Raw genomic sequence first — 25,549 nt, 5'->3', positions numbered from 1 at the left:
ACGTGTCATGTGCCCTTCATAAATACTTACTAAAAAGCCATTAAAAAGAGAGTGGTACAATTGAACACATAGCAATAAATATTTTTTCATATAATTACTACCGAAACACCTCATTAGTTTGGAATGTTTTGGTACTATTACGATAATTTGTCTCTTTAGGCTGGATGCATTCTGCAAGATTTTTTACAAAATATAGTGTCAACAAAGCCAAGAACAAGAAAGACAATTGTGGTGAAACTTCCACATCATGTTGCTTTCTTGTAGCACCAGTCTAGAAAGAGTTCAGCGATTATATTCAAGAGAAACTACTATGGGTTTCTGAAGGTTGATGTTGAATTATGACATAATTAGTCACTTTTTTCCCTCCAGTTTTTGATGGTTAGATATGATACAAAACTTGTAGGACTGAGTGAGAGCCCATCATTCCACTGCAGACATTTCTTTGGAGAAGCTATCCGGTGTTGGAACTTCAGTACTCACAACAATGGAGAAATGCAATTCAAATTGCACCAGAACTTTAACCTCTGCTACTTTGTCACTGGTGCTCTGACGCTAACAGCAAGAGTTTGCATAAAGGATGTACGAGGCTCAGGCTATCAAAGCAACATTGCAGGCATTTGGCGTTGAAGGAACACCCATCGCTGACGACCTACTATCGAGCACAGTGGGATCTGGCCATCTCACAGCGAGGTGAAAACACTATAGCCTTCGGTGCTTTCTGTGACCTTTACACAGGACACAGTCAGGATCAAGGTAGATGGGGTGTGCATTTTTATGAACGTGAACGTAACTGCGCGTACCCGAGTGTGTGTCTGCTTGTGTGTGTTTCAGCCAGTCTGCTGCTACCTCTGACCACTCCGAGCCCCCCCCTCCCCCCACGTCGGGTGCCAGAAGCGGCAGGCTCTATCTGCAGTGCGACGGAGTGGAGATTGCCGGCTGGGGGATCATTACAAGGGCCATAAAAGAGCCATTTACAGGACGGCCGGACGAGTGGAGTCAGCGCGGTCTCCCCACCCTCCGGCGCTGCGCCGTGCTGGGTCACCGACCAAAAGCCCAAAATGGTGAATGAAAGGCCAGCGGGGTACGTGATGACTTAAACATGAAGGTGAGGGACGTGGCAGCTCTAGTGCCATCTGCTTTATGGTCGGTGAGCCAAAGGCTGAAGGAGGAAGTACGGTACCACTCACAGGAAGTAAGGTGCCACTCGGTTTCTGATCTTCCATCGGTTTGCCAGATAAACAGAAAAATATGTCTACATGTTTTAGACGTAGAAACAATTTTGTCATGCTCATTCATGTCAAGTAAGCAACGTGTATTGCTGTCGTCGGTGAGAACCTGGTGTCTCCAAAATATTGACTTTTCATCTAAGAAAGATTTGAAAGGTCTCATTAGCCTTTTAACATGAAAATCACTAGAATTTGAGGTACGAGCTTTTCATCTGACAATGGCGATATTATACCTGCAGATTCAGAGCTGTATGCAAAACACTAACTTAGATCAATGAAGTTTATCGTCTAAGCCGTGTTTGCCTCTGCAGGTTTGCTCTGTCCTTAGTTTTTGCAATAATCAGGAAGGCCACGAAGGGGGTACAGAAGGAGATGCGGGGGGGGGGGGGGGGGTAAAAGCATGTCTTTGTTTGTTTGTTTGTGTGTGTGTGTGTGTGTGTGTGTGTGTGTGTGTGTGTGTGTGTGGGGTGGTGTGTGTGTGTGTGTGTGTGTGTGTGTGTGTGTGTGTGTGTGTGTGTGTGTGTGTGAGAGAGAGAGAGAGAAAGAGTTGGGGTGTCTCTCTCTCCCTCTCTTCGCTCCCCACTGTTTGCCATCTTAATCAGGCATGTTGTACGCCAGTAGCCTATATTAGAATACAGTTTCTGGAGTCCCGCTGCGTTTTTCCTGACAAGGCCCCTGTTTCCTCAGGCTACATGTCTGAAGCATACCCTGTGCAAGAGTGTGTGTGTGTGTGTGTGTGTGTGTGTGTGTGTGTGTGTGTGTGTGCACACGCGCACGCACGCATGCACGCACGCACAAAGACCCCCTAGCACTGCACCTTAATAATTAGGGGTTCAAGCTCTGAAGGGGCTGAAGCCCTATTGTTTTCGTATTGGTTTATTATTATTATTATTCATTATTATTATCAATATTTTTCTGCTGCAACGCAAATTCCCGTGAGTTGGTATATCGCAGAGACATAGCAAGTTTTTTCCACATATTCAGGTGAACCTGCTCTACAAATTTGCCTCAAGGACCATTCAACGTCCATATAAAAAAATTTTTAAAGGTCCCATTCTGTGCAAAAGCTGTTTTTACTTGTAAATGATATTGTAGCGTATCGCTTATTCGCTCAGGAACCGGAGACTTGTAGTTGGTACAGGGTTCTTTATTCACCGTTATTATCTTACAACTCTTTGGCGGTTGCTACGCCCATAGCTAGCTAGCTGCTTCTTCCTTAGGCTGTTCCTAGAAGCCCCTCCACCCATGCTCTGTCTCACAGGAAGTCTTCCCCAAGCATAGTCTTCCCCCCCGGTAACACTCCCACACATCAGTTCCTAGCTGCACACGGAAACACCACATTACACGTAATTACCTGGATTACCTGGATCGCTACAATATATACTGCTGTCATCCCTCCCTGTAATGAGTGGTCACAACCTCAGAACTGCCAGATTTGGATTTGTCCCTATCCAGCTTCCCCCTGCAGTCTCCTTCAAGCCACGCCCCTTACACTCTGTTCCCCCAGACGGGTTAATGTGACGTCAGTCGGGTCCTCAAGCACGCGGTCAAGCGCGCGGTCTCTCTCACACAAGCTACCTGCACCATTTTGTCTATAGCCACAAAATTAACACTTCTAGCTGGAGCGACGCCAACTGTACGTGATCCAGCAACTGCGGAGGTGCATTCGGTAAGTCTAGGCATTTTCAGATGTCCTCTTTACAACCGTTAAGTTAGCGATAGCTCGTTGCTAACGTTAGTTGTGGACACAACCTAGCGTGCTGGTCCACAGACGCTAATCTGATTGGCCGCTGGGAGCCTGGGGCGGGCTCTCCCTCAGCGGCCAATGGGAACTGTTAGTTCTGAATATATTATAGAAACAGACCATTCTTGGGACGCAACGAGATGAGGAAGTGGCAACTCCGTCAGAACAAACAGGGTTGCTATATTTTCGACAAATTAATCCAGAATCATGTTTTATGGACCAGAGACACACGTTTTTAAGAGGTTACAGCTGCACGAATTGGGACCTTTAATATTACTATAAAAGTTTGGAAAACACATTTTTTACATCTCCTCCTACACGTTCCACCGATTTCCACCGAAATCGCTAGTTAGTTGTTTTTGTACTAGTTATTATTGTTTTTCTGCCGCGACGCAAATTCCCGTGAATTGGTAGATTGCAGAGACCTGAAATTTGGCCCAATGACAAATATTGGTGGTTACTAGGGGTGTCACGATACACTCAGTTCACGATACGATACGATACACGATATTGGGTTTGCGATAACGATACGATACGATATTTTAACAATATTTTTTTGCGATCAATTTGTATGTTGAGGGGGCATCCTCCACGCTAATTTGAGTAATTTCACCATTTTCATCCTCTGTGTCTGTAACGTCCCTTGTCTGTTCAAACAAAGCAATGAAAAGGAGAGCGAGCATGCAATCAGATGCAGATCAGTGCCACCATGTTCAGCTTATTTTTCTCACGATATGAGATTTCATCTCAACGATACATATTGTCACGTTTTGATATTGCGATATATTGTGGGACGATATAGTGTATTGTGACATCCCTAGTGGTTACTAAACGTTCAAGAAATATTTCTCGAATGGGCCTGAAGGTGGCGCTATATTTCAAGGTTTTGGCATCTCATAGACCAAAATTTCCCAAACTGTGGGCCGCGGCCCACTAGTGGGCTGTGGAGGTACTGCAGGTGGGTCGCAAGTGGTCTGCCAACACTCCCGATTTTCGCGGTAATCAAATGGCTGTAGGGTCATTCTTAAAGCTACAGTGGTGATCCTGTTATCGGAAGAAACTAGAAAGCCTAAGGCATCCATTGGTACCAAACACAATAATAATGCATTATGTATAATAATGCATAATACGCGCACTACGCACACTCGATTCCTAGGCTTGCCCGCTGCGCAGGCTCACGGCCTCGTCCGCCCTGGAGCTCGCCCACTGCTCTTAACTGACATCATGACGGATTACATCACTGATGACATCATCACTGAACTTGCCTCAGCCAGGAATGATGACATCACTGATGACATCATCACTGATGAGGTAATTAGGGCAATCACCTTAATTAAAAAATACGGCTGCGTCAGGTCCCCCGCACGGGTGCCCTTTACACCCCCTGAAAGTTTCAACCCGATCGCACGTAAAACGGCATAGCCGTGTCCGGCTGAAATTCTGCTCACACACACCACTTCTCTAATAATATAAGATGATGATGATCACTTATTAACTATTTTAAATAACAATACAGACACTTTTAGGAAAAGTCAGCTACCACCAGCATTGTATTTTTTAATTCAACAAAGTTATTGCACATATACATTTAGTGTTAATGCTTGCTTTAGGCCAATCTTGTGCAAAACAAAGAAAGAAAGAAAGAAAGAAAGAAAGAAAGAAAGAAAGAAAGAAGGAAAGAAAGAAAATTGCGTGACTTCCTTTCTCATCCAAAGTCAAGCAGTGAGGAAACTCATAAAAACGGATATCTGAAAGAAACAGCCAATAAAGCACATGAGCTTTGACACACTTGCCTGCCTTCAGCGGTGAGCAGCAGCACATGCTGACCTGCTAAATGGAGGAGGCACGGCCGCTTTTAAGCCCGTCAAATAGTCCGAAATTTCAGGCCGCTGAAGGCAGACTAGTGGTCGGGTCAGAGACTTCAGGCCGCTGAAGGCAGACTAGTGGTCGGGTCAGAGACTTCAGGCCGCTGAAGGCAGACTAGTGGTCGGGTCAGAGACTTCAGGCCGCTGAAGGCAGAGTAGTGGTCGGGTCAGAGACTTCAGGCCGCTGAAGGCAGACTAGTGGTCGGGTCAGAGACTTCAGGCCGCTGAAGGCAGACTAGTGGTCGGGTCAGAGACTTCAGGCCGCTGAAGGCAGACTAGTGGTCGGGTCAGAGACTTCAGGCCGCTGAAGGCAGACTAGTGGTCGGGTCAGAGACTTCAGGCCGCTGAAGGCAGTGTAGTGGTCGGATCAGAGACTTCAGGCCGCTGAAGGCAGTGTAGTGGTCGGGTCAGAGACTTCAGGCCGCTGAAGGTAGAGTAGTGGTCGGGGTCAAAGACTTCAGGCCGCTGAAGGCAGAGTAGTGGTCGGGTCAGAGACTTCAGGCCGCTGAAGGCAACGTAGTGGTCGGGTCAGAGACTTCAGGCCGCTGAAGGCAGCGTAGTGGTCGGGTCAGAGACTTCAGGCCGCTGAAGGCAGAGTAGTGGTCGGGGTCAAAGACTTCAGGCCGCTGAAGGCAGTGTAGTGGTCGGGTCAGAGACTTCAGGCCGCTGAAGGCAGAGTAGTGGTCGGGTCAGAGACTTCCGGCCGCTGAAGGCAGAGTAGTGGTCGGGTCAGAGACTTCAGGCCGCTGAAGGCAGAGTAGTGGTCGGGGTCAAAGACTTCAGGCCGCTGAAGGCAGAGTAGTGGTCGGGTCAGAGACTTCAGGCAGCTGAAGGCAGAGTAGTGGTCGGGGTCAAAGACTTCAGGCCGCTGAAGGCAGAGTAGTGGTCGGGTCAGAGACTTCAGGCCGCTGAAGGCAGCGTAGTGGTCGGGGTCAAAGACTTCCGGCCGCTGAAGGCAGAGTAGTGGTCGGGTCAGAGACTTCAGGCCGCTGAAGGCAGAGTAGTGGTCGGGTCAGAGACTTCAGGCCGCTGAAGGCAGAGTAGTGGTCGGGTCAGAGACTTCCGGCCGCTGAAGGCAGAGTAGTGGTCGGGTCAGAGACTTCAGGCCGCTGAAGGCAGAGTAGTGGTCGGGGTCAAAGACTTCAGGCCGCTGAAGGCAGAGTAGTGGTCGGGTCAGAGACTTCCGGCCGCTGAAGGCAGAGTAGTGGTCGGGTCAGAGACTTCAGGCAGCTGAAGGCAGAGTAGTGGTCGGGGTCAAAGACTTCAGGCCGCTGAAGGCAGAGTAGTGGTCGGGTCAGAGACTTCAGGCCGCTGAAGGCAGCGTAGTGGTCGGGTCAGAGACTTCAGGCCGCTGAAGGCAGCGTAGTGGTCGTGGGATGCATTGATGCATTGTAGCCGTGAGTACGGCAACCATTTTAGGGCATCCTTGTCCGTCAGAGTATAGGCTATCGTTCCTCAGTCTAAGCGTTGTCAGTTGTCATGTCTCCTATAGTAAACCATGTCGAGTGCTCTGAAACACCTTCAGTCCTCACACGAAAACGCTGTCATTCTTCCTGCATTACTGTTTCACTCGTCACACGTCAGTCATCCCACAATACGGCGTCACTCGTCAATCATCAGTCCTCACTCGTCGGGTATCACTCCTCACATCTCACATGAAAACGTTGTCATTCCTCCTGCCTCACTTATCACTCAAACTAGCTGTCAGGCATCACTCCTCACGTCTCACACAAAAACGTTGTCGATCCTCCTGCAGACTAGCTGTCAGGCATCACTCCTCACGTCTCACACAAAAACGTTGTCGATCCTCCTGCAGACTAGCTGTCAGGCATCACTCCTCACGTCTCACACAAAAACGTTGTCGATCCTCCTGCAGACTAGCTGTCAGGCATCACCCAAACTAGCTGTCAGTCATCACATCACAAACGCTGTCATTCGTTGTTTTTGGTTGTTCTTCCGTGTGTGATGGGGAAACCGCAAGAATGCCTCTGTGAAATGAGCAACAATTTCTTACAACTTCACTTTCGGTTGAGTGATTTTGCCTTCAAAATAAAAGCGTGTTTTTTTTTATTTACAATAGATTAAAGTAGTAATCCATGAGACCCAACAGAATTAACATCGTAACACTAAGAGGAACATCTAGTTTAATAATCACAGATTAAACTAGATGTTCCTCTTAGTGTTACGATGTTAATTATGGGTAAACATGAGGGTAAACATGGTGCATTACCGAGGCAGGCGAACACAACACCATCCGTCACATTACAAGTGCTCCCATCGTGTATGATGGGAGGTCTTTACCACTTTATGCCTTGCACACAAAGTACCACCAGGGCCCCTATGAATTCCTGTATCTGTAGGAGTTGAGCAACTGTCAGCATGATAGCCTGTTAACCCCCCTCCACACACACACACACACACACACACACACACACACACACACACACACACACACACGTGCGCGCAAACACGAAAATCCTGCCTCAATGCAAAATACTCATGGCCAGCATGAGAGGCGCTTTCAGCAGAGACACAGGGTGTGGAGGGAGTGATAATATGCCTCATACAGGGCTCTGCACTACAACACTGACAGCTTTCTAAAATGATCCCAACACTGTCAAAGCAGTGGAAAAATACTAGATTTTAATTCTGTTTCTATTTTCTCCTTACCTACCACTTTCTGATGAAAATCAATGCATTTGCATATAATGAAGTGCAGATTCTCAACCATTTAAAAGTTCAATATTGTTATTCTATGCCCTTGGGCAGGAAAATTATAGTTATGATGATGTCAGTCTGAGATAATTTCCTTAATGTTTAGAAGATCATATATTACTGATAGTATATGACACATATTCTTATTATTGTAGTACTGGACGTTTACAGGGAAAGTACTGACATACACTTCCAGGATAAAGGTGACCCCCCCCCCCCCCCCCCCATTTTCTCCCCAATTGTACTTGGCCAATTCCCCCCCCCCCACCCCCTTCCCCGCTGCCCCGGTCGCTGCTCCACCCTCTGCCGATCTGGGGAGAGCCGATACTAGCATGCTTCCTCCAACACATGCGCAGTTGCCAGCTGCTTCTTTTCACCTGACAGCGAGAGCTTCACCGGCAGGACATAGCACTTGGGATTATCATGCTATTCCCACCAGGCGCTAGTGCAGCAACCAGGACACATACCCCCAATCTGGCTTCCCACCCGCAAACACCAGGCAATTGTGCCTGTATGGATGCCCGACCAAGCTGCCAGGGAAAGGAGGGCTTTATTTATAGAATTGGGCAAACTGTGAGTTAAAGACTTTTCTCTTAGAACACTGCTGGGTGATGGGGTGGCTCATATAGAGAGTGCTGGTTGTGTGCGTGGACACTGACAACGGCACATGCACTTGCGAGTGGACATTATCTGAGCACTACTAGCATGCCACATGAATGGACTCTGATGGACAATCACTGACATCGCTGGATTTCAACAATACGCTACTGGACTTCAACAAGACATATACCATGTTTGAGAATGGGATTCTCAAACAGCTCCTGAACGAAAACCAACACAACGACATCTGGGTAGGTCCAACCGAGGACCCGAACCACAGAGCTTTGGGTCACCACTCGCCAGTCTACCGTGCCAACGTGTTGTAGGCCATGCCGGACTGGATAGCCGGAAAGACCTTGAAGATTGTTAGTTACTTTTATCTCTGCATAGAAAGATAACTTACAAACACATAAGCAGTGAGTCACACAATCAAGCCAAGTGCACTCACTTGATAGATTATAGTGTTACATTGGGTGCTAACGTGGAGCTAATTGTAGACTAGGTAAAATAGTGACCATGATAACAAATCCTAGACATTAAATATTCTTTGAATTTCTTTGATATGTTTGATAAGGCAGTTGCAAGAAATAAGGATAGAAAGATGTTTTTTTCTTGACTAGGCTTAGCTAGGTGTTACCTTCAAGCCGTTCCGAGGCCTATGTTGACTGTAGCTCTCACACAGCAGATGTGTACTGCTGCCTGTGTGAGGACTTACGCAAACACAGTTGACATACTGTGCATCAGTGATTCCCTATACGTTCTGCACTTGTAAAAGCAAGCAAACAGTTTACTCAAACAAACTCGTAAAAGTTTTGCCTTTAAACTGCATGTTCTGGTAAAGACTCTCCTTTCACCAGAGTTGCTCCAGAAGCATCGCAAGGACATTTCCATAAACAAACCAAAAATAAATAATACATAAATATATGATGTCTCTTTTAATGAAGTGCATGTTTCCGTCTGTAAGCCGACTTAACTTCCATCAGTGGTGAACATTATATTCGCAACCTGCAACGCAACACCCGTACCAGGTTTTATAATAAGATGCAGAGAATCCAGAAGGATCTTTATAGTAAATGCCACAACTCATTAGGCTAATTACCCTATCACACATTCATTCCGCTGTTAATAACAAAGTAGGCAGCGAGACAGAGAGCGGGAGACAGGAAACTACACATCTCCACATAAAGCTGCCATTACAGCTATTAGTGAAAAGAAACATTATAAGCCCACACACTTCCTGAGCAAAGGGGAATAAATAAATAAATAACAATTACAGAGATGCTGATTCTCCATGTTCATCTCCTTTCAAAGTTACAGCCCCCGTATGATTGCGGTGCCGAGGCAGGGACATCAGTGTAGCCGGATGCTGTTGGAATAAGAGTGCTATTTGGGTCTTTTGCATCATAATGTACATTTTAATTGCATTTGCAACAAGGTAACAAGGTGTTCAGTTGTTCGCTGCTTACATGGGCAGAAATGATTTAAAAAAGATTTGGTTTGTCTTCTCTGCACAAAGAGCACCGCCGACTTCAGTTATAGCTGCAGATGCTGGTGGATGTTCAATTCTTGCTGCTGCTTGAGGTCGGCGCTGCCTCTCACACTGCTGAGTACAACATTTTAATTGATCATCGTAAAGATTTACAGACACCGCTAGTTTGATATTCTCTGCAGCACAATTGACCTGTTAGTGAGTCAAGTTTCTGTCCTGGGTGCTGTTTTACTCTCCATCCTTACGCTCCCGCTTGGCCACATGAAGGCACAATGTTTCTTTTCATTGCCTTCTGATAATGCCCAGCTATAATATACTACATGTAGGTGGGCACCATATTAAATATATAAATATTATATGCCTAATTGCCTATAAAACCCAGTGCTATTGGCCTTGATGGTCTTAAAAGATTGTTTAGGAGACATTTAATGCTGTGTGTCTGAACTTTCTTCCAGATTCACAACATTGTAATGATGCTTTATCAGCTCATTGGTAGAAAATATGAGTAGGCCAAACTTTGTCCCAAGTTTTTAAATCTCTGTTGAATCTCCAATAAGGCCTACGTCCATCCATTATCTTCAATTTTCTATCATTTTCTCAATTTCCATCTTCTTCTTAGTTTACCTGTTCACTCAAAATCCCTTACTTGAAACCTTATTGATTTCATTAGTTGATTGGTTAGTCCAACAATGTCTCCGCCCACAGCCATACCAATAACAAATCAACATTGAATTATCATCTGCTTACTAATATCGGCTTCTAGATAATTAGAGAACTTCTTGTCAAAAATCGTTTTACGTACGGCGGCAAGAACAGCTGCTAACAAACCTACGCCCCTTTGTCAAGGACACGCCCTTGGGAGGGGGGGGGGGGTATTTGATAGGGACGGTGCCATAAACATAGTTCCATTACAGAGCTTGAAACTGATGTGCTGCACAGCAGAGATCATTTATAGCTATTGCTAATTTTCAACTCTTGTAAGTAGTAATTAGTGGAAAGTAGGCTATGCTCTCAATGCTTGCCGCTAATATGCACACTTTGGATTGGTTCTGCCATGCAGTTTTTTTCCTCTCAAATTCTTTCTACCCAGTTTTAACAAAGAAAGCTGAGAGAAAGTTCTGTCTCTAGTTGAGTGAAGCAAATAGAGACTGAGAACGAGTCTATCTGCTCATCAGCATGTGCAGTGTGAAAATTGATTGAAATTTGTCCATGTAATGAAGCATCGCGTTAGTTCATTTGAGACAGAGAAGTCATGCCCTACGCCCCAGCTGTATCAAGCTGTCAGCCCCTGATTGGATCATTCATTCACCAATCACAGCCATTCTCACAATAAGGCGGTCTGTTTAAATACGGCCTCCTCTCTCACTCGATCTGCTCCCATGCTGCCTCACACCGCTGCTGGCAATGCTTTCCCTCCACAGCCCTAGCCTCCACCTTTCTAGCTCAGTCTGCTTTCTAGCACCCCCTGTGTGGCCCGCGCTGGAATAGCAAAAAAAAGTGTCCAAATGTTCATGTCATTCTGGCCAATACTCCACTTCTGTTATAACATTTAAGTCTGGAATATGGAATATGTTTCAATAATCTTTATGACTAAAAGGCTAAAAGTAATCTCATGTGTAAGAAATGACTGTTATACATTGAAGTAAAAATGTAAATAATTAACTCGTTGGTTTTGGATTTATTTAACTTCAAGAGTGCATTTTTGTTCGTGTGACCCTCAACACAGGCTTTGAGAATCCCGGGCAACTTACTGACACTTATGCTTAAATTAACCCAGTCATATTCTGGTTTATTTCAAGAAAAACATTTTGGCTATAGTGGAAATTCTAATTGGCTGTTAACTTTAAAATCTACAGTAGCAGCCATATTGGCAGGTTAAAAAAGTTAATTTCAAGCCCTGCACTATAGGGAGAGCAGGTGGTGACATAGGAGTAAGTGAGAAAAGGATCAAATATTGGTGGTTAAGACTGAATAACGACATCACAACTGTTCATTTAAAATTAGTTATTCCTCTAAACCTGGCTTCAAATGCCCCACATTTTTCGCGCCGGTGCCATTCGGCCCTCAGTAAAATATGGCCCTCTGGTAGCGAGGACATTTTTTGTGGCTCTCTCTATCATCAAAGTTGCCCATCCCTGCTCTAGAGTCTGCATGGCTCAAAAAGTGAACATGTTTCCCATGTCTTGCTTAGGCTCCCTCTCTTACTCACTATGGCTTAAATGTATCTGGAATCTTCTATCCCCATGGGGGGATTTTTGTGACCCTCCCTGCTCGGCGTAGCATGCTGCTGGGCCGGTTCAGGGAGGAGCATCTTTTGTAAAGAGCGGAGCCGCCAACGCCAAACATATTTCCATTTATGCAATAAACGGTTAAATCTATGACGAGAGTGTTCTTGAATGAATGTACTTTCCGTGAGAAGCAATACATCATTGCATTACAGCAGAGATTTTTGTAGCCTTTGAAAAAACACAGGTGTGTTTATTTTTTATTTCATCACCAGGTAAATACCACAATCTGGTTTGCATGCTGTAATAAAGAATTGCAACTTGTGATACACACTGTGCTATTATTATATAACTATTTGAAAGAAGGCAGGGCCGTTGTTGTGAGAAAGCCTCCTATACTCAAAGACATTTTCCTGCAGAAAGAAGTAAGTCAAGTGCATCCATGTCATCATAAATATATCATGTATGTGGTCCCTGCTGCTGGACTGTGCGCTTCAATTGGGGGTTCCAAGTCACTGACCAAACACTCTATTTCAGTGATTGCTGTCAGAATATAGAGCCATTTAACACTTTTCATTTTAACACAAAAACATCGCCGAATGCAGCTTTAACTTTCTTAGCTATTTAGGCTAGCCTAGAGATCAGCCTGTCCAAACGCTGCCCGTCTGACCAGTATGACACGAAGACGGGGAAGAAGGTCCTAGGGTGCAGATTATTTATTTCTGTCATGTCTTAGTGAATTAAAAAAAGCTAAAAATGTAGCTTGATGTTGAACAGATAGGCCTTTTGTCTGAAGAGGATAATATAGACTACCTGCATTTTAGACTAAATCCTTCATAGGGCACTCAGCTGCGGAGAGCGCACCAATAGTCTACAGTCCGCTATGCAAATTTTGCACGTCGGATTTGCTCCAAAATGTAGCCTAATGAGTTCTGCCCTGGCCCATACACCCGTCCACCAGGTTTTTCATGAAAATCAGCCCAGGTTTTTCTGCAATCCAGCTGACAGTCAGGCTCTAGGCCAGTCCAGCTGACAGTCAGGCTCTAGGCCAGTGCAGCTGACAGTCAGGCTCTAGGCCAGTCCAGCTGACAGTCAGGCTCTAGGCCTTCAGGGCTTCTCAAAGTCTGACACTGCAGGCCTCCTCTCAGCCCTGGGACAAAGCTTGGATCCCCCTCCCAGTTTACTTGCTTACTTTCACTCAATTCCTAGATGCCTATGGGATCGTGATTATGTTATTTGATGCCATAAAGTATAGACTCTCAATCATTTTGCCAATCTGAAGGCATTTATTTGTTTCTGACTCTGGGAGTCACACACATGTTCTTTTGATAACTAATGTAATAACAAATGGAATCTTTTTTCACTTCCATTCACTGAGCCTCTGCTGAAACTGTTCAGAGGTCCCCTGGGGAGGCTCACCTCCCACTTTGAAAACCTCTGCTCTGTGCACTTCCCATTGCTCCACGCTGCAGGAGCGAGACACACACACACGCATGGATGGACGCACGCACCCACCCACCCACCCACCCACACACACACACACACACACACAAACTCACTCACACACACACACGCACGCGCGTGCACGCGCACACACACACACACACACACACACACACACACTCTCTGTCGGAATAACGGGCTGTCAGAAAATGGAATGTCGGTCCAATGATGCATTCGTCTGACTATTAGGTGGTCGGAATAATGGGATGTTGGAACAATGACATGGCACCGGAATTAGGTATCTATCATTTAAAATGGATGCTTATTACAGTACAAGGCTTTCAAGTGCAACAGGTATTGGCGTGCACTCACATTCGAGTCTATGGCTATACTGTAGGTTTGAGATTTAAGGCCATGCAATGATGAGAATTGCATGACAAAATGAGGGTATTTTGTGTATCATAAACATGTGATGCTTTGCAGAGTATAACTGCATCATGGAAACTGTGGTTGAGAAATCTTGCCAGGACGTATTGTACCACTGGATTTTTCCTAGTAAGAAAGTCAGAATATTTGACTTCACAGCATTAGCATTAGTTTGCATGGACTCCATCCTGCGATATAGTGATAGTATACAGTATATAAGAAACTGATCATAAGACAACACAGGTGTCCTCTGGCATTTATAACAAGTGCGTTTGCACTTTTTAAGTGCTCTGGTTGTGAGGGGTATGCACACGTAGAGTAAATGAAACTACGTTGACTTTAAAAACTCAACCAAACACCGAAGTGCTGTTAGCCTGATAGACTGAATTGTCAACTCGTTACACTCCATTTCCATCTTCTAATCTGAGAATGCACTCTGTTTACGTTATTTCTATGAGGGAAATCCCCCGGGGGAATTCCATTTCAACTAACCAATCACTAGAGACCAACGGATCTGCCTGAATCTAATGTTAATTCAGTCGGGAGAAATAAAAAAAAAACATCTCCCCTTTGAATATGCCTTCAAAGCAGAGTGCCGTTTGGATCTCAAAGTAAATGGTACTTTTAATCGTTTTAAAACAGCCTTGATAGCAGCATCCCCCCTCATACTGTATGGCGGCCGTCATTGCTGCCAACGCACTTGACAACCGCTTGACAACAGCATGAGTTGGGCCCGTGGCGCTATGTATTGACACTGATTGGCTAATCGCTAGTCCCCTTTCGGCACTCATTGGCTCGGCCTTAGTGTCTACTCGGGAAAAGGCATTTGCATATGACGATGCCTATTAGTGCAGTGATACTCAACTTGCGGCCCGGTGGCCAGATGTGGCCCGTGATAGGGTGCAGAGTGGCCCCCTGACTTTATCTAATTCACAATAAAAACTTAACGTTAAATCAAGTTTGACTGAACTCCAGCTATTGTCAAATAGCACCATATGACGATGCACCAAGAGCAGCCAAACTCAACTCCATGGAGAGTGGGTGATGCTTCCACTGTACTGCCTGGTGGTGTATGAGCAGACATCTGTCCATATGCAGGGCTATTGCTCCTCTTACTGTAATTCCCTAAGCACTGCACATGGCAAAAAGCGGTACACACTATTATTATAATCATATCATTTATAGCAAATTACATTAGCTGTTCAGTTGGTACTGATAACGAGCAAGCAAAGTAGCCTGACGTTACTGTGTTATCCACGGAAGAGATGAAGGCAGCCGATCAGCTGGGAAGCCAGAGAGCTGAGCCCGCATTCAAATAAACTGAGAATGAATTTGGTCTATGTGTCATCGCCACAAATGCGCCACCGTGGGACTGTACAGATCTGTATTTGTTGTGTTGGAGCTTGGCCGCTACTGTGAGCCTCTTGCAGTCACCTTCCTGTGTGCGTGTTTCAGGGAAGGAAAGGGAGGGAAGCGTTAGGGAGGGGTGGGGTGATTTGGACTGTTCCCACCCCACCCCCCTACCCCCCTACCACCCGCAGCCACTCCAAAGATGGCTGCTCACATCAAAGGGAGCCTCGTATCTCGGAGGAGCTTAGGAATTCCACCCCAGGCCTGGTGAGGACTTTACAGCAGCGCGCCTCAGGGCTGAGCGCGGGGGCTCGCACCTCAGACAGACAGGAGGGGCGGATACCCGTGGGTGGGACCTGAGGAGCCGGGGCACAGACGGCCGGGTACAGGCTGCAGTGTCATCAGCACAGGGCTGGCTGTGTGAGGCGTTGCGGGGCGGCTCGTGCCTCTTTGGTTGTTGTTTTTTCTTCCGACAAATCTGGCGGTTTGTAGTTAGCGCGCCGCCTCGCACTGGGAGGCTGCCCGGGTCGATTAAAAATGCCTGTATTTTGAATAATTTACTTCATAAATAGATAATACAAGCTCATTATGAGCATACATCAATATTCTAGCAATAAGCTAAGTGAGGAATGAGTCCCCCCCCCTCCTTTTCTTTGGGGGGGGGGTGTTGCTTTGACAACTGTTACTTGGCAGATAGAAGCATGACACTGGGAACAAATGTCTGTAAGGTGATCTTTAAACATTCTACATGTAAAAGTAAACAGGTAAAAAAACTAGTAACAGGATGGGAACTATTGAACTAAAAAATAACTACTACAGTTAACTGTGGAAATAGTCAGATAGGTACATGGAAATATTTTTCCAAAAAACTATATAGCATTTTATGGAATAAAACCAAGCAGCAACCTCCATCTTGGTTAACACATTAATGCCAAAAACTGAAGTTCCTCGAATGGCCACTTGAGCCTTGCTCCAAAAGGGAGTCATTCCCCATTCGCCTTTTTCACAGCAGCCATTTCGTGTCTAAAAGGCAGGGGGTAACACAGATGCTGCTGTGAAAAAAGGTCAATAGACCCAATGTTAAAAATGTCCGACTTTTACAGCAGAAATAAACATGTTTACAGGCTGGTAAAAAAAACAATTTTGGGGCCCTATCTTCCCAAAAGTGCTAATTTAGCGTTTGCGCTCGTTTAACGCCATGCGCAATGCAAATTGGGGGCGGGCACAAGCACATGCCTGTTATAATTGTACTGGGCATAGGCGTGCCACATGCCAAATCAAGCGTTTCAAATGTCGGGAGATGGCACTATGCTATCGTCAGCAGCGTGCAATTACTTTGCGCTAAGAGCTTTGAAAAGGACCTCTTACGCGCTAAATACCTCGCTGCGGTGGGAGCACACCGTAATCTCCGTGCAGCGCAGCGCAGTGCAAAGTAAAATTCCTTTTGGATATGTCATTACGCACAGCCTTGCCATGCAAGGACATCAAATTATGCTGGTAAAATTGGGTATTAGCAGATAATTCAGTGAGGCAATCAACTATAACTCACTGAGAAACTTTTATCACATCGCAAAAAGGGAAATGAATTGAGAAAACTTGTTGCACATTGGACATAGGCTATTTACCTTCATAACCCGGAGGGTCGTTGGCACCACAGACGATCTGTCAATAAGCTCTCTCCATCTCTCTCTGTCCTCGCACGAGTGAGTACACTCTATTACGCATGGAGAGAATTACAGCATATTGCATGCCTCGCGCAAACAGCCATTCCGAGACGGGAATCTGATTGGTTTTGATTGACGTAATGCCCAGCATTGCCTGGCCACACCCGTAAATAATTCTGGTAGTTAAGACCGCCCAAATCCCGTTTGCGCAGGCATTTTGGGGCGCAGATGATTTTGGCATGGCTCTAATTTGCGCCTGCGACACGTGCCGTGAACGTTTCCACATCCCCACTGAGAATTGCATCCCCAACATATTTCGGGGCTGTTTTAACTTAGAAATCAGGGAGGTCACGTCTACCAGACAATTATATCACTTTTAAACAGTTTTCTGTATAAATCATTACAATTATGCTCCCGTGAGGTGGGGATGCTTTTTTTTATGCTGGACAGGGGTGCAAAACTCGGCATAACACCTAGACACCGGACTGCAATCTTCCCTGCTTTAAGGCACGCGCAAACAGGTGCGCAAGCGCTAATAGGGGACAGCACCTGTACCGTACGAGGATAGGGCCCTTGGTCTCTATAGCTAATTCCACCATCCATGATAACTGTACAGGGGGTGACTTTTTAGATAACTCACCCGTGATACAGTCTATGCCTGCAAAAACAAGTCGGTTCAATCCCCGGGACCGGCAGGATAAATCTGGATGGGGAAAGTGAAAAAGCAGCACTTGCCCCTCCCTCATTACCACCACTGAGGTGTTCTTGAGCAAGGCCCTTAACCCCCAACCACCAGTGGAGCTGCTCAGTGGCCAGCAGATCAGACTGTGGTTGTACTGGTCAGCTTCCCGGTGTGTGAATGTGAACACGGCACTTCTGAAAAAGAGAGCATCAGTGTGAGACTTAACTGTATAAATAAAGGTTAAAAAAGTTACGTGACTTTCCGTGACATCTCCAGCACCGGAAGAGAATTCCCCATTCATTTTCTCCATAGACATTTAGAAAAATCCTTATATAACGAGTTTTAAGGCGTGAACCAAGCCAACCTTAAGCCAATTAACCTTGAATTGTGAGTGACCATAAAACATTTCACTCGGAGCAAAAACAAAAAATAACAAGCCGATCAGTTTGCTGACCAGTTTGAGCGCTATTATCTCAGTAAACATTTTTCCTAATGAGTTTATGGTCTCTCTCAATCACTAGTTTTAAGTCTTCTTCAATACAGCATGATGTTGCTTTTTTAACTTATGGTCCCATTTAGAGTAAAATAGATGATAAAGTGGACTATCTTTTTTGTTTTGGATCTAATCAATGAAGTCTTCTGCTCTGGTAGGTGCCTTTGAAATGTCTCTGCAACACTTGTACGACGAGCGTGTTAACATTTTCCGCTGCTTGGAACTTTTCTTAGCGCCTTAACGTCATAAGGGACTGTGGAGGGGAGCTGCTTACCAAGTAGTGTGAGGACACAGATCCGAAAGGGGCTCAGGAAGTGAATGACTTCTGGGTTGGCCTACAAAAATACATTTTAGAGATTTAGAGGCTTCCCTTCTGCCCGTAGCGCCTCTCCCGTCCCCCGCGCAGTGCATGCATGTGAGTTTGAGTAACAACAAAGTGATATCCATTCTCCTAGCCGATTCTCACATTTGCCCATGTACACTGTAGGTCATTTACAGGCACCAGTCTGTGTATGGATTTAATTTTAACGTTATACGTTATAGCCTACTTCAGCTATGGGCGGAGGACAGATATGTGGTCGATATACATTATAGCCTACTTCAGCTATGGGCGGAGGACAGATATGCGGAGATAAAATTATCTGTGGTACTCTATTCTATATCGATATAATTGCCCAGCCCTTACTACTTAGGCAGTTTTTACACAATACAATGAGGGCCAGAAAGTTTAGACAATCACTGGAAAGTATTTAAAAGTCATTACCAGTTATTCCTATTCATGGTCACGGGGGGCTGGAGCCTATCCCAACATGCACTGGGTGGAAGGCAGGGAAACACCCAGTTCCGAGGCCCTCCTCCAGCAAAACATTAAAAAGCATTTATTTCATGGCTAGTTCAAAAGAACGTATTCAAGACAATGCTTTTGGCCATGCTGTGGCCTTCATCAGGGAGTGGCACACCAAGTCATTGTATTGCACTTTGCTAACACCAAGCATCCTGTATGCCAAGCAGGTTAAAATAAATGTCAATAATTATTCCCAAATACTATTGGACCTAGGTCTGCTGGCAACAAATAGCACATCAGTGACCGTTTGGGAAATTGTTGGGATTCTTTCTCTTCCAAGGTTTAACAGCAGCACATTCTGTCTAAATGGAATATCCAAAATAGCAGAGAATATTTTCTATGGCGACTGCTGCTGCACATCATCCACCACATGTACAGTATACCAACAGCTACCTCATCACTTCTGCTTCCTGGCCCAAGGCACTGCACCCAGTAGTATAAGAATATGATGCAGTGTAATATAATGTTAACCATTCATTTGGTTTAGTATTGAGGCTTAAAATCCTTTTCAAACAAGTGAAAAATCTGCCAATCTACTTTTTCAATTTTGGGGGGCATTTTCTCAATGCTAATGGAGCTGCCTTATTTAAAGTTGTTGCCACTTGTTTCAACCAAATTCTCAAAGCAAGAGAAACTGCACTCGAGACAAATGGAAACATTTAGATCCGATTCCTTCCCTTCTTTTGAGGAAAATAAGATTTTACGGTACCATTCTACAGTAGCCTACACTAAATTATTTGCTGTGGTCTATAGTTTTTCCAGTGTATAATCCAATATGGTGGAAGAACAACTTTGGCTGACGGAAAAAGTCAAAGGAATATACTGTATTCTGCAAAGTGCTAGAAATAGCTGGACAAAAATAAAGCCAAAATAATTACATTTATTTACAAGAAGGGATAATGACTAAACGTCTGGAAGAGTGACTGTTTCAGCTGATCCCTGGTCAGTTCTTTCTTTTGGGCAACTAATTGTTTGATTTTGGCAACCAGATGACATTTCATCAAAAATAGAGGTTTTATGAGTCAAAATCTTGGCACCCCCAAAGATAGATCTATAAAACCTGTAATAACAAGTCAACCTTTCATGGATCATGGGATTTAAAGCCATTGGGGAAGCAACCAACCTGTAAACGGCCCTCTTGTCAGACTCCAGCTGGGCCTGGGGGTCAAGGGTCACGCTGACAGCGGTGTTTCCTGCTGCAGAGGCTGCTGGGATATGGACCTGTTGGGTCTTGGTGTTCTGCTGAGTGGTGCCCGTCATCTGGGGACGCATCAAACAATCGCATGAAGGATCATTCCTGTCATTCTCTGTCACATGTGATGTTCAGATGTTGGTTTTTTTGTTTTTTGTTTGCCTCAGAGCAGTTGGTGGAGGTGAGACTGGTGAGAATGGTTTGGTTCACTGGTAGTAATGGAACATGTTTAAAATTTGGGGCAAAACCATCTAAACAAGTCTTTTATTAGACTTTTAATTAAATAGAATAATAAAATAATAAAAATGTATTTAATTATTTTAAGAATATTCCTATGATTTGACCATCCATCCATTGATTTGGTTCATCCATCTCATTTGAATAGGAATCTATGTTTCTATGTTTTTCCAGCTAAGCCCCGCCTCCTCTCCATGTGTATACATTCAGGCGGTGTCTCGTCATAGACGTGTGGTCAATGAGTCAGCAGAGGCCTAAGTGACATTTTGGACTAATCAAATGTAAGCTCTTGATGAGCTCTTTACTGCCAAAAGGTCACGTCAATTCTAAACCAATCCAATTATTAATCAAAAACCAAAAGACATAAGACTGAACACACTGAACTATTTGGGGACAAAAGTTGGTAAAAAAAATAAAAGATGGAAAAACTTTATATTGTCATCCACATGTTATAAGTTTTCATATTAAAGATTGGATTTAATAAACAAAGTCAGGACAAATTCTGGTAATTTTTTTCTTTGGCTCTCCTGTAAAGTTGGTGTCACTTACGTCCCTCTGGTTCTCAGCCCTCGATATGGTCAATTAGTCCCTTTGCTGTCACTTGAATCCTAGTCTCAATGCCAGACCCATGAGAGTTGTTTCGCTGATACAATACGTTACAGCATGCTGCAGATCTCTCTCTCTGGGTCTGGGACACTTCCCCTCGGCCAGCTGGGGTCAGAAGTGAACTGTTCACGTGGACAGTGATTGGCCAGTGGTGGATTAAGTCTTCACCAATCAGTAATGACTTTGCGATCAGTGACGGCATGGGAGGTGCAGCCCATTTTTTTAACCACTCTCTCATTGGTGCTACGACCTGTCACTCATTCAATTTCACCCCCCTAGAGGCGCCCTCAAACCCCAGCAGTGGCTGTGACGTGGCACAGGCTCACTATGTAGTATGCAGAGCACAGCGATTCAACGTAATATTTGAGTCTGGGGAGAGACTACTTGAATCCAAGCTGAAGCACTGGGCCTGCAAGTATCCTAGTCGTATTTAATTTGTTCTCTGCCAACTTACGCTGGGGACATACCGGACGCGGAACTTGCGCGCATGCGCCGCGCAGCGCACCTCTGCGCAGAAGTCACTTAAAGTGTCCACACAGAGAGCGCAGCTCACTTTGCGCGCTCTGCTCATCCGCTATATATTTTGCCCCAGTCTTCGTTATCATGGGTAAGTAAATGACGACATAAATATCTAAAGTAATATGTTTGGGATAACAGTTAATGGCTACCTTCGTTATAAAATGCAATTGCATCATATTTGTCTGTTCTCCTCCCATTTTCCCAGTGCGTGCTGTTGTAGAGAGAAGGCGAGAGCTCTCTACTTGTTGCTCCGCAGGCAATGAGCCCCTAGAAGCAAAGGCGTTGGAAGCACGGTGCGGTGGGCGCTGCAGCACCCCCTGGTGGCAAGAGATGTAAAAAAAAAAAAAAAATTTTACAGTGCACCTGAACGCAACATGCAAAATACCCGCTGAATAAGTGTCCAAATGTTCATGTAATTCTGGCCAATACTCCACTTCTGTTATAACATTTCAGTCTGGAAGATATAATCTTTATGACTACCTTAAAAGGCTAAATGAATAGCTTAGAAAATGAATAGCACCGGGGACCCATGGTACTATTAATCCGGCCCTGGATATATCAGGGGAATAGCAGGTAGGCTATCACTGTCCCTGAGTCCTGAGGGTAAATTGAGTAATGCTGCAGAGAAGAGGAGAAGACACTGAATAATGACATCACAACAGTATAATCCTAATGTTAATTTAAAATTTAATATTCCTCTAAATATGGCTAAAAGTCGAAAAAGGGTGGGAGAGAGAATGAGGATTCCAACACAGCAGTGGGAGCAAGTGGTGACATGGAGGTGAGTGAGAAAAGGTGACTGAATAATGACACAACAGTCTAATCTTAATATTAATATTCCTCTAATCTGGCGACAAAGTGGCCAAATTTTTTGCCGCCCTACGGGCGCCGTCAGCCGTCCCCCCCAATGTTGAATCGGTGGCAGCACCCCCTACCTAAAGGTACTTCCAACGCCCGTGCCTAGAAGCCGCTCCCCCTCTGCAACTGCTCTTTCTCTCTTTTCACACTTCCAAAGGGGCAATCAACAATGTAAATAAACATTATTTCACTTTGAAATTGGTTTTATTTGACGAATGTCCGGTTTCGGAGTTCCTGTCTGCCCTTATCTGATCTGTTCAGCTTGACAGAGTCGCTCACGGGCGCAGACGGCCGCGCAGTTAAATAGAAATCCAGGCTGGCCTGAACGGCCCTGAGCGGCCGCTGAGCTGAGCTGAGGTGCGCGCTGCCCGCAATTCGGTGTGGACTGACAGATCTGTTAACATGGTGTCCTAATGACTGGCTGCGCACAAGGTCGCAAATGGTCGCGCCGCGCAGCTTACATGCAGGAGACGCGTGCGGTGTGTTTTCACCGTTAGAAGAACATTTTCTTGTGGCCCCCAAACCTACTGCTCGTCATGAGCATGCAGCTGCAAGTTAGAAGGCAGAAGCAATTTTTTTAAATCATGTTTCAACAACAATGGGCTGCAACGCGCATCTGACGCAGACAGCTTACAAATTATTAAGTCACTGGAATGAATCATTGTTGCTTGACAGGTCACTAGCCTTGTAATAGAGCTGTTAAGCATAATGAATGAGACAGGGTAGATCGGGTAATTGAACAAGGTGAGCTCTGGCCGCATCGCTCCTGTTTAATAAGAAATGTTCAAGTAGCATTTAGCAAGAGAGGACCCCGGTGGCTGAACGGTGTCACTTCAGTCAAACCCGAGTTATCAGTGGACAAGTGATATTATTTACAGTACAAGACCTCTTTGGCCTGTGGGAGTTGGGATCCATGGGACATGCAGAACCAACAACATTGCAGAGTTTAGGTTCCATGTAAGGTCAGGTAAGGTCTTTTGGTGCTATTTGTACAGTGGGAGGGGCAGGGAAATGGCAAGCTTTACGAACATGATCCATTGTCTACACATCCTTTTACCCCACTTCTCTCTCTCTCACACACAGGAAATGAGTCCATCCCCCCACCCCTTTTTTTGAGTCAGGGCGGGTTGGTGGAGGAAGCTTCAAGTCTTAATCCCAGCACCAAATGGGAAATAAATTAGCTTCTTCACACTTAACTAGCTCTCATTTGCATTTGCCGAGCGCACAGACTGCGGCTCGGGAGCTCTCCCCTGGCACTAATCCTCTGGGCGAAAGGAGACGGAGGTGGTGTGGACGGACGAGGAGGGGGGGGGGGGGGGGGGGGGTGAGGCGATCGGGCGAACCTGCTCTACTTCCCATCCCCAGACGGGGTGCCGCATTAGACAAAGCCCGGGTTCCGCTGCAGTTAATGCTTGCGTTAATTGACCTGTTCACTCGTCGTGTTGAACACCTCCAGGCTGGGGCCTGACCTTTTTCTCTCCACTTTGTACAGTTAAATTGTCTGACATGCGTATCCCCTCCTGATACATATTTATAATGATGAAGTGGTAACTCACCCTGGTGGGGGGGGGTCACTAATATTCCTATAGGGACTTACTGTGTCTGTGGTGCTCACTGCTCAGTAGTGACTTCAGTGACCTTACTTTATCATGGTATTTTTTAGGTAGGTAGGTAAATACTTTTAGGGGAAATTCCTGGCTTACTACTAGTTTTACTATCACTATCATACATGTACAGTATAATATTGCTGTAATGTTCCTATAGGGACTTATTATTATCCCGCCAATGTTTTCCGTGTCTGTTTGTCAGCAGGATTACGGAAAAACTACTGGGCTGATTCTCATAAAAGGTGGTGGAAGGGTGTAGCATGGCCCAAGAAAGAACACATTACATTTTGGAGCCACGCCGATCCAACTCACAAAATGTGCATATCAAAGCAGACTGGACTATTGGCTTTACAGGTCTGTGCTTGATCAATAATAATTAGTGATCTTACTGTGTTTTGTATGGTCTTTTTTTAAGTGGTGGAGCCGCTTCTATGTGCACCGATATTTGAGCAGCGCACTGAGAGCTGAGCACGAGATTTAGCCTAGGCCCCTCCCCCCCACCTCTACAAGGAAGCACAGTGGAGACAAAAAGTGCCACGGCTCGGTGAAACACGCACGCACGCACGTCGTCGTCGCACACATATGTATGCATGCACGCGCACGCACGCACAGTGCCAGAGAGAGGGGAGATGGGGAGAAGTATAGAGTTCGACCTACGCAAACCTGCACCACTTACTTCAACACTTGCGTGTGATTTTTTTACTCTAGAGCACCAATTGGCCAGAGCAAATTTGCAGATTCATCAGGTTGCTAGGCTAGGTCTCTTGCAATTGGTTAGGGAAAACCAAATCGTCCTCCGCATGGTAATCAGTTACAGTGGTGTCAGTCTGACAGGTAATTCCTGTAGTCTGTTTCTGTCTGGGTACTCAACAGTGAGTTTATAGTGACCTCATTGTCCTGGCATCACTACAATATTCCTATAAAGATTGATCGTTTTGCTGTGATATCGGATTATTATAGCTACTTCGGCTTACTGCCTAAAACTTACGTTATTTAAACATTAGTTCTTACAGTGGAACTACATGTTGAGTATATACGTCCTCTGGCTATTTGAAGTGTTAGGTATAAGCGTTGAGGTGAATACTAATGAAGGTTCCTCACCTGTTGGCTCTCCTGGTACGATGGTGGAGGAACGCTCTGGGTGGCCATCATCGTCACTGCTGGTGCTGGGGACACATGTTGCATCATGGGATAGCTTCACATCGAGACTGAGAAAGACACACACACACACGATCATGAATCAAGTGCAAGCAACGATTGTACATTCTATTTCGGCAGCAGCCACCAGGTGCTGCTATGATTAAATAATAGGAGAGTGGATTTTTAAGCGGGTTCTGTTGTCCCCTGACAGTTCTCACTCCCTCCACTCTGACGCGTCTCTCCATTTACTCGTTTATTTCATCCCTCCACCTCTCTCTCACTCTGCCCCTCTGCGTGTGTTGCATAGATCCAACCGAACAGCCGAGGATGATGTATTTGAACACTGAGCGATCTGACAGTGTTGCCAGGCACAAAGAAAATGAAGGAAACACCAACTCAATCATGAAGTGCTCTGCAGAAATACTGTAACATAATGACGCCACATACAAACCCCACTACTTGTTTACGAATTACAGCTGGCTTTAAAACAACACGTGGTGATAGTCACCTTGGTCGTCTCTGTGTGTCAGTGGCTGGCGGTGTTACCTCTGTCACCGAGCCAATCAAGGGGGCTAATTAGGGCTCTTGTCAGTGGGCTAATTGCCATTGGCCGGGACCCCACAG

At 45.4% G+C, this 25,549-nt stretch overlaps 1 protein-coding gene across 1 annotated transcript in view; it reads right to left on the bottom strand.

Annotated features, from left to right (window-relative positions):
• Nucleotides 1–24,973, bottom strand: part of pknox2 (pbx/knotted 1 homeobox 2) — a gene marked incomplete at both ends in the record, with an annotated part of 104,604 nt that extends 79,631 nt beyond the window's left edge. The window contains 2 exons of the mRNA XM_083640428.1: nucleotides 19,890–20,026; nucleotides 24,887–24,973. Of these exons, the coding sequence (XP_083496554.1) occupies nucleotides 19,890–20,026; nucleotides 24,887–24,973 (224 nt within the window). The remainder of the gene's footprint in view (nucleotides 1–19,889; nucleotides 20,027–24,886) is intronic.
• Between the last annotated feature and the right edge of the window lie 576 nt (nucleotides 24,974–25,549).

The sequence above is a fragment of the Poromitra crassiceps genome (assembly GCF_964638095.1).
Source record: "Poromitra crassiceps genome assembly, chromosome: 1".
In the NCBI taxonomy this organism is placed as follows: domain Eukaryota; kingdom Metazoa; phylum Chordata; class Actinopteri; order Beryciformes; family Melamphaidae; genus Poromitra; species Poromitra crassiceps.
This window is presented reverse-complemented; position numbering and strand designations above follow the sequence as displayed.